The 9,884-nt window shown below is 45.8% G+C and overlaps 1 protein-coding gene across 1 annotated transcript in view; it reads left to right on the forward strand.

The window, feature by feature from the left end:
- UVRAG (UV radiation resistance associated) overlaps window positions 1-4,435 on the forward strand; it is a 112,968-nt gene extending 108,533 nt beyond the window's left edge. Inside the window, exon 15 of the mRNA XM_074572301.1 lies at window positions 802-4,435. Within this exon, the coding sequence (XP_074428402.1) occupies window positions 802-1,504 (703 nt within the window). The 3' untranslated portion in view covers window positions 1,505-4,435. The remainder of the gene's footprint in view (window positions 1-801) is intronic.
- Window positions 4,436-9,884: the final 5,449 nt, after the last annotated feature.

The raw sequence follows: 9,884 nt of genomic DNA on the forward strand, positions 1-9,884 counted from the left end.
GCTTAAGTTAATGTACAACATACTATTTGCATATAGGATGGTGATTATATTTGGATAAGGATTAAGCCGATGAAGGAAAATTCACATAACACACCCCAGATGACGTAAAGCGGATGTTCCAAATTACAGACCCTGAGACAGTGTAAGTGGTCTGTGGAACTGTATTAAATAGTAAAATCCAACTTATAAATTAAGCTTGATTAGTTCATGTTCCTCAAGAAACCGAGGTTGACGTTTGTCCAAAATGGTTTTGGAATGATTGGCACAGAAAAGCAGATGATCTGGCAAAAATAATCCTCTGCAAATAGCAAAGTTAGTGTGGGTTTTCTCCTTTGTGCAGCTGTCAGGAAAGTCCACTGTTGGAAGAAGTCGCTCTTAGAGGATTCGGCCATTATTACTCACTTTTGAAGAGTTTATGATGGCCTAGTACAGGCCATAAATACATAAATATACAGTCAACAGTAATAATTCATAACGTACAGCTTGGTCTTATAAAACGGTGTTAACAGTGCAAATTAACATAATGTGGTGGTTTCTTGGGTGATTGACTCTTCAACCCATGGAGCTTTGTAAATGTTCCTGCACGATCTTACCGGTTTTCAGTAAAGCTGTCCTCGGGGGTGTCTTCTACAGTTCACACAGCATTAAACACGTTTGGGGTTTTAGCACTTTAGGATACAAGTAGTTGGCCAAACTGAGCCCAGAGTTGTGATAAAATAATTGCTTCAGCCTTTGGTTAAACATCTGTATTGCTCGTGAGCATGCCTGACAGCTGTGATTTATCCTTTCCTTCTTTTATAGTGATCGACACCATACATCCAGTGCAATTCCCGTTCCAAAGAGACAGAGCTCTAGCTTCGGCAGATTGGATATTGGCTTTTCCAGTGGGCTTCCTTCTCCAGATAAAGGACTCCGAAAACGAGCCAGCACGGGAAACGAAAGACTACAGTACAAAACTCCTCCTCCTAGTTACAACTCTGCTTTAACACAGCCCGTTGCCATCACAGCCCGTGTCGGAGAGTCAGATAAAAAACCTGGATCGCTGTCTTCTTCCTTGGATACCTCTATGGACTCCTCGAAAGGAAATACCAAGAAAGGCGAGGACTTGTGCAGCAGTTTAAATGGTGAAAACGGGAGCCTAAACAATACCCAAGACCGGCAGGAGTCTTTCCTAGGACATACTAGTGCAATAAATGGGGCGTTGCTGCCCAGTGAGTGCTCTGGCACTGCGAGCAACGAGCAGCCCCGTGAGTTTCGTCCCTCGCTGGGCCCCGTCCTTTGCTGCACGGTGGAACAAGCGGAGGAGATCATGGGGATGGAAGCGACGGGCTTCAACCCGGGAGATCAGCTAGAAGACTTTAACTCCATCCCGGTGGAGCACGCCGTGGCCGTGGAGTGCGATGAACAAGTCCTAGGGGAGTTTGAGGAGTTCTCTCGAAGGATCTATGCACTGAATGAGAACATGTCCAGCTTCCGCAGACCGCGTAAAAGTTCGGACAAGTGAGCTCGGACAGGGATTTGATAGCAGACATTGAGGTGAAATCAGTGATCTGGAATAGAGATTAAATTGCACTTATTCTTTATATTAATTATAAAAAAAATAAAAAATAAAAAAGCTAAAGCTATTCCTATGGTGTTAGACAAAACGGACTTAAGCACGATAACACAGGATCATGGTATATTCACAGCCCAGGTAAATTTTGATTCTGCTTCCAGTCCTCTTATGTCTGGTATTTATAATCTGTTGGAATATTATTATTTTTTTTAGGCATTGGAATCCATTTATAAAAGGCTTTCCTGGAAACAACTTCTAGTGCTGATCAGGCCCTTCTATGAATATTTGTTAATTACTTAATTATTATTTAGAATTAAATTTATTTTAATCTTTTCAGAGGGAAAAAAAAAAAGTTAATTTAAAAGTATGTTTATGGCAAGACCTCTTTACCTTCTCCCATGTACTCCTGTATTTTCTTGAGCAATGTAGCCAGCGTTACAGAAATACCATGAATTCGTTAGAATTGGACAGCTTTCTCTTGGCTGTGCTCCATAGCCTTTGAAGTTCTGGTTTGCACTGATGGGTCTTCAGTCGGTGGTGTAAATTCACCCCTTCCTACCAGTAGAAGCCTTGAGGACTAAACCGCCTCTGAGGTTTCTTATAAAAAAAATCTCAGCCTGCCCGTTCCCCGCTTTGCTGGGGCACAGACCTCATCAGCAGAGACCTAACGAACTCCCTACTGAAGTGGGGTTCAGCTGCCCCCGCTCCGAGGTGTCTTAACGGGGGGACAGCGTGCTGCGAGGCACTTCAGACATCTTCATAAAAACCCAGACTGAAAATGCGGTCACCGCTTTGGAATTAGGGGAATTTGGGGAATCGCTCCACCCACCTGTAGAAAGGGAGGCACTTAACATTCTTCGTCGAAATTAATATCCTTTTTAACCATCTGTGTTTTAAAGGAAGCAACGTCCAGCGGTTCGCTGGAGGTGCGGTTTGCCGTTAGGTAGGTTACCACGGGCACATGTGTTCAGCTGCACTAATGGGAAAGCAATTTGCAGCCTGCTTTGTGATTCCTGGTATTTGTTTCAGTTGGGATTTCATTGCTCTTGCTTTCTATATTGTATACCCAAGAATTTGGGCTCGGTTGTGAGCTCTCAAATATAAAAAATATATAGCAGAATAAAAAACACTTCATCATGCCTGGCTTTTTTTTCCCCCTCCCTGGTCTATGCTTTCTTTTGAACCAATGACCTAGTCTCTTTCCTAACTTCACCGTAAGGCTAGCTGAAATTAACATTTTAAAATGTGGATATGTATAATCTCGACTATCTGTTGTCGAAACAAGACGTGTATGTGAGAACCAATATACATAATAGCACTGTTCTAGAATATGCATTATTTTTTTTTTCCAGGTAACACCTTAATGATTGTATTAAAATTATATTCACATTTCTTCTGTTAGCTTTTAACGGTTGTGTCTGCAATTGAGTTGTTGGATCGAGCCTGTCTATGCCCATTTGTTATTTGTGGTCTGTCCCAGGACGATGCGCTGGATGGAAGCATCCAGAAGCAGAGACCTCCATTCTGTAAAGGCACTGAAGGTGATTCCAGCTGCAAACTTGGGCATGAAGTTGCACATATGCATGAGTATCTTCTCCCCCCGAATAAGCTCCTCTGTTCCAACCTCATGAAAAGCTTCCCTAAAGGAAACCGCAGCAGCTGAAAGCACTGCCATCCTCTTAGAGGAGATAGGTAGGATGCTCTGGCTGTGCTTTGGCGCAGAGAGAGCAAGAAATTAACACCTTATTAATGAAGTGGGCGTAAGATACTCCCTACTGTGACTGTATCTTACCGTCTTCTGATAGCGGCATAATTTTAGGTGAATTTAGGGAAGGTTGAGTCAGTCGTGCACCCTGTGAAATGGGATCCGGCATGCTCAAAGCAGCACACACCTTCAGTTTGTAGGCGCACTCACTTTCCTCTATAACAGAAAGGCTTTAGCTTGTGTCTGGTGGTCACTTTTCAAAGCAACCCAAAGAGTAGGTGTGAAGTGGCCGTGTTCCGGAAGCGAACACAGAGCCTCTCAGTGCAATTAAGAGACATGAGGTTCGTAGAGCATCAGCGGGACTTTGGATTTTTATTTCTTTTTTCATTAGTTGCGCATTTTCTCAGGTTGCACCCGACCAAATGAAGTCGGGTTTTCCTCCCTGACGTCGTGTTGCTGTTCCTGTTTGAACCCTGTAATTGTTCATGTGTCAAACACGATGGTTGATTCCTGCATCTGCCGCACAAACCTTCTCTGACGGGCTTTCTATGGATGTATCTTTAGTGGGCCTTAAATTGTCCCCATGTTTCTCTTCCCCTTTCCTCGCTGTCTCTATAGAAGGCGGCGTGAAGGGGAACAGCATCGTAGGGCTAATTAAAACATCAACAAACTTCTCGTTGCTGTGAGGATGGGGGGATTGTACAGACTGCAGCCACCTCATGGCTTTCTTTTTTGTGTTTATTTCCACCCCCCACACACACACCCCCCTTTAAATTACTTTGAAAATAGCATATTGGGAGAGAAACAAATGGTAGGTTTTGAAGGTGAGATGATATATTACAGTGTGCTTTAAACTGTCAAGAACCTTTAGGTTCCTGCACAGCTGTGACACTGTGAAATGTCTGCAAATGTCTTCAAGTGGAGAAAACATTTCATTGCGATCTTTTCCCCTCACTTAAGAATTCCTGGGATTTTTGAGAATATTAGTTTTGGAAGATCATATCCCACTCTATTTTTATAGCAAGCACAACAGCATTGGCTTATCCTTGCTTGACCAGGTATTTAAAATAAGCAAAACCAGAATAACCCGTAGTAAATGACATGTTAAAACTATGTTGGTAATTGCAGGAAAGCTCATCTGTATTTATAAAATAAAACTGGTTAGTATCTCTCGACTTGTGTGTCTTCTCTTAATGGCTCCTTTTGTGTTTTCTTTACAAGCCCCATTTGAACCACAGTGTCCTCCCCAGCCCCAAAAACTCTTTGCCTTTTTGTTCATCAAGCCCATATGGATCCAAATGTGAATATTTGGGAGAGGGGATTCTCTAGGAGACCTGACTGCCCTGCTGGCTCCAAATCCTATTTCACATGAGATGGTATGGCAATTTTTAATTTTTTTTTTAATCCTCCTTTTAAAAAAGATGGCACGCAGCTGGAAAAACACTGTACGATGGGGCTGGGAGACAGCTGGATTTGCAAAACTTTTATGGATAGTGGAAAGGTATTGGGGAGGCATCGCTACTCATCCAGCACCTTCTGGGATCCGAGTTAACCAGCAACATATGTCTGCCTAAAAACCTTGTGTTCCCCTTGAACAGGAGTCTGCACACACGTGTCCTGGGAGGAGGCTGGCCATGGTGGAGTCGCTGGTGGGAAGCCGTGTGACGTGAAGAGCTGCAGGGACTCTCCAGGCATCAGCAGGACGACAGGTTTGTTTGCTTTTTTGCTTTTCTTTTCTCCCACCCAGTCTGTCTGTCAGCAGAGCGAAATGCCAAGACACCAACTCGTATAGTCCCGGAGCTGAAGGTGATACGAGAGAGAAATTTTACTTTAAGCTGGTTTGCAACATTGAACAGCTTTATTGAAATGTAGTTGCATTAAAGCGAATATGAATGGAAAGGTTTGTATCGAAACGTAGCTGGAGGTGCTGCTGGAAAGAGTGGGCTTGTTCTCGATAATCATAGAATGATTGGAATTGGAAGGGACCTTAAAGACCATCCAGTTCCAACCCCCTGCCCTGGGCAGGGACACCTCCCACCAGACCAGGTTGCTCCAAGCCCCGTCCAACCTGGCCTTGAACCCCTCCAGGGATGGGGCAGCCACAGCTTCTCTGGGCAACCTGGGCCAGGGGCTCACCACCCTCACAGCAAAGAATTTCTTCCTAATCTCTAATCTCAATCTCCCCTCTTTCAGTCTAAAACCATTCCCCTTGTCCTTTTGCTCCCCTCCCTGCTCCAGAGTCCCTCCCCAGCTTTCCTGGAGCCCCTTGAGGGACTGGAAGGGGCTCTAAGGTCTCCCCGGAGCCTTCTCTTCTCCAGACTGAACCCCCCCAGCTCTCTCAGCCTGGATAAACCTTGGGCTCTCCTCTGCCTCAGTTTGACACCTTTTAAACAGCCGAATTTCTCCTTGGTATGTGGGTTTTGACCTTTCTCAGATGGAAATTTTTGCACGTGCTCTGTGTCCTCTGAACTGACCCAGTTTAGCCAGTGCCTCTGGGCAGCCGTGAGCACCTCCTGGCTGCAGGCGAGGTCTTCTAACCCTATGTGAGGAGTAGAGCAGTCTAGGTTGGAAGGGACCTTTCAGATCATCAACCATCAGAACGACTATAATTTTCCAGGGAGGGGGAAGAAATATCTAACTAAGACTTCTTTTAACTACTGGCTATTGTGATATCAGCTTATTTTGTATATGGCAGAATGCAACATTATGTTACAATTTTTCATTAAATAGTACGAAATCTTTTTTCCCCACTAAGTAATTAACTGTCAGATGTCATCTCTGCTGCTGATGAAATTTGCCCTGTATGTATTGCGTTGACTAGCTTGACGTCTAATGTTCAATCTGGTTTTATTAGGTTACTTCTAATAGGTTGCTTTGATAAAATCATACTTGAATTTCTGAATTTCCGACTTCTAGGACAGCCGTATCCATTCTGGTCTGGATCATCTTGGCTTTGGCGGGGACAGAAAGTCCTTTTGACTTGTTAAAAGAAACTAAAGCACTGGCCATCAAAAAACAGAAAAAATAAAAATAAGAAAAAATGTAAAAGGAAAAAAAAAATCAGGTATTACAATTCATTGACACAGGTCCATTAAGCCTTGAGTTGGCTGGAGTAACCCATGTGAACTGGCGCTGCTTTCCCCAGCCACAGCAAGCAGATGCGTTCTCCCAGGGGGAAGCTTTTTCCCAAGCGGAGGAGAACGTCACCTGTGCTTTCTGCCGGGTCCCAAGCCTGGCCAGCCCACCAGCATCTCCTGATGCTGAGCGCCTGTGTTGATTACCCACGGTAACCGAAACAGGTTGTTTATTTAGGCAAAACTAAACGTAGTTTCCTTGGCTGGGCAGAGGTGAGATGGGGAATAAATCTAACACTTGCTCTAATTATTGATTTATTTCTTTTTTTTTTGGTCTTTTGGCAGTAGGGCTTTGGCGTTCCGTTGTGTCCAGCTGCCAGCAGTGGCACCCAGTCTGCGTGCCAGTGCCAGAGGCATCATGTCGTTACAGCAACCAGTCCTCGGCTCCTGCAAGGTACCTGTGGGGAAGGGGTTTGTGCTGTTCACTGGGGTGTGGGCAGCGCCAGCCAGACCTTTATCCCGCTTTTCAGAGAGGGATAACGCTCTTCAAGTATTGTTGAAAGCAGCTAGTGCCTTTTGGTGAAGGTGTTTGAAGTGTGAGCTGCTTGAGTCAGTCTTGTCAGCCCTCTTATATGGCGTGTTTTTTCATGGCACTGTTAAAAAAGCAATTGCAGATCAGGTTGCATGGCTGCTTCTCAAGAGTTTAACTGAAATCATGGACGACTCCTAATTGGCAACTCCTGGAGTGCCGTAGTGTATTATAGAGTCAGAGGATTGTTGAAGTTGGAAGGGACCTTTAAGATCATTGAGTCCAACCATCAACCCAACACTGACAAAACCCACCACTACCCCATGTCCCTCAGCACCACGTCTGCCCGGCTTTTAAATACCCCCAGGGGTGGTGCCTTCACCACTGCCCTGGGGAGCCTGTTCCAATTCTTGGCAGCCCTTTCAGTGAAGAGATTTTTCCTAATATCCATCCTAAACCTCCCCTGGCACAACTTGAGGCCATTTCCTCTTGTCCTATGGCCTGTGCCTTGGGAGAAGAGCCCGACCCCCCCTGGCTACCCCCTCCTTTCAGGGAGTTGCAGAGAGCGAGAAGGTCTCCCCTCAGCCTCCTTTTCTCCAGGCTGAACACCCCCAGCTCCCTCAGCCGCTACTCACAGACTTATTAATTAACGCTGATATAAACATCTGCAAACATTGAACAGTGCCAGCTGCCTAAAATTTTCATATAAAATGCCTGTATTTTTTAAATAGTGTAATGAGGTAGTTTGGTCAATTAAGCTGCATATGCATGAGGAGCTGTTAAGCTTGAACATGCAGCTGGTGCAGGTGGAAAACCTGCCAACCAGCCGTCATGGTTCTGCCCAGCATGTTGGCCTGGGTGTGGCGACTGCACCCCATGGACAGGACGGGCAGAAGAAATCCAGCTGTCGAGGAGAAGTTTCTCTCTTCATCCACCTCCTTACAGATTTGGGCAGCATGGTGTGATGGTTGGGTTACCTGTGCCTACCCAGGTCTTTATCCCAGCTCTATCTTGCAGCAACTGTTCTGCTTGCAAGTCTCCTTGGATTTCTCCGCTCAGGAAGGCAATATCCCTCCAGCTGGTTGGTTCATTGCTGCCAACACTGCCGGGGCTGAGTGCTTCTATTTTCAGCTGAGATTTGCAAGTGCTACCAGCAAGTGAGGCACTTTTGGGGAAGAAGGTGTCCTTTTCCTTGCAGGTTATCTCCTGGTGGAGGACGTACATGGACTTCTTTGCCCTTCCTTGGTGAACCTCTGCAGCAGAAGTGTGTCTGTCGCTTCTTTTCAGCCCTTCCATCGTGGTTTTCCTTTCAAAAGACTAGTTTCGGTCGTTGGTCTGAAATTAGAAAGAGTCTTGGCAGAGTTTGGGGCTGTCGTCTGCGGTTTTGTCTGACCTGGCTAGCGCTGCTGAGAATGTGGCTCCTGGGTTTGGAAATCATTTTCTCATATTAATCTTCTTCTCCCGGCAAATTTGCAATGATGGTGAAATTTCTCTGCAACCCGATACATCCTTGATGGTTTAATTGGAGACATGAGCGCGCTGGCAGAAAGACAGAGGACCTTTATGTGTATCTGTTTTCTATGGCTTCGGTTGTATGTGCCCCATGCGGGACCGAGAGGGAACGATTCCTTGAGGGGAGATTGGGCATCTGACGGACACAGCACAGATGTTTTGATAACATCTCAGTTTTGTGGTAATCTCACCCAATTCCTCCTTTCACACATGTTTAAACCGATGCTGGAAGGAGTGGCAATAAACCAAACTCACCTCTAACTTGGTCCCTACAAAGTTCTCCTGTGTCTTGATGCCTGGTCTGAAAGACGGGGAGAATTCCCGTTAATGGACCACTGTGCTCCTGGCCACAGCTTAACGCCTGTCCCATAGAGAGCTGAAATCTAAATATGCCTGGTTTTAAAAGATCCCTGGGCAGCTACGGCTCTGGGTCTGTAGGAATCTGAGTTTTTAGCACTGCAATTCATAGTTATACTCTGCTCTTCTGGAGTACTGGGGTTCCTCAGTCCTTTGCAGCAGGCAGAGATGCTCCGTGCTGTGTTGCAACAGCAGCATCAGTGTGCTGTTCCTTCACCTCTAATCCCAAAATGCTGGTTACAACGCTGTTTTTTTCATATATTCATTACAGATAACGCTGCAGGGTTGAATGCAGAGCTGAGCGGCTGCAGAGATGCTATAGGTCCCTCCTTATGACCTGGCTGCAATTGCCTTGGGGTGGATGTCACGTTGGAGGAGCGTTTGTGGTGAGATGGGTTAATGGGAGCAATTTCAGCCGCTGTGCTGGAATTAAAAAGCACTTTTCTGGAAGCAAATAAAGGTAATGCCACACTTCTCAGGGCAATCAGGGCAGCGCATAAGCGCAGCACCTCTCTTGGTGATCAGAAACATGGGACTGTGATTCTGGCTACAAGATATTTGGTTTTAAGAGCAAGATCATGACTCTTCCTTGGTGATGGGCTGTTCCTTCTCGGTCGTGAGTTGTGTTGCGTGTTCAGGCAGGACACCTTCAGTTCTTGAACGAGTGAAGGACAAAAGCAACTGGACGGTGGTTTTCTGCAGTCCAAGAACCTCTTGTTCAGGCTCAAGGGTAGCTGGGGATCAGCTATGAAGGATAGCCAGGCTGGATGGGGCTTTGGGCAACCTGGTCTAGTGAAGGTGTCCCTGCCCATGGCAGGGGGGATGGAACTAGGTGGTCTTTAAGATCCCTTACAACTCTAACTACTCCATGGTTCTATGTTCCTGTTGCACCTTTTTGTCATCTACCCAGCCTAGTTTTAACATCTAGCCTTTGGATTTCATACTTGCCATCTACCAGATGGATCCCTCCTTTTGCAGATCACCTTTCTCAGACCCTGCACGCTGATATACAGCAAGTGCAGCTCCACAACCTGCGGCACCAATCTTTACCTCTGTCTCCATGTGTATCCTTAATAACCTTTTCCCCTGTGCTCGCAGGAAATGCTCTCATGCTGGAGTAGGTGGAGGGCCCCGGTTGGCTTGGCTCCGGCT

Source organism: Larus michahellis, chromosome 1 (genome assembly GCF_964199755.1).
Source record: "Larus michahellis chromosome 1, bLarMic1.1, whole genome shotgun sequence".
Taxonomy (NCBI): Eukaryota; Metazoa; Chordata; class Aves; order Charadriiformes; family Laridae; genus Larus; species Larus michahellis.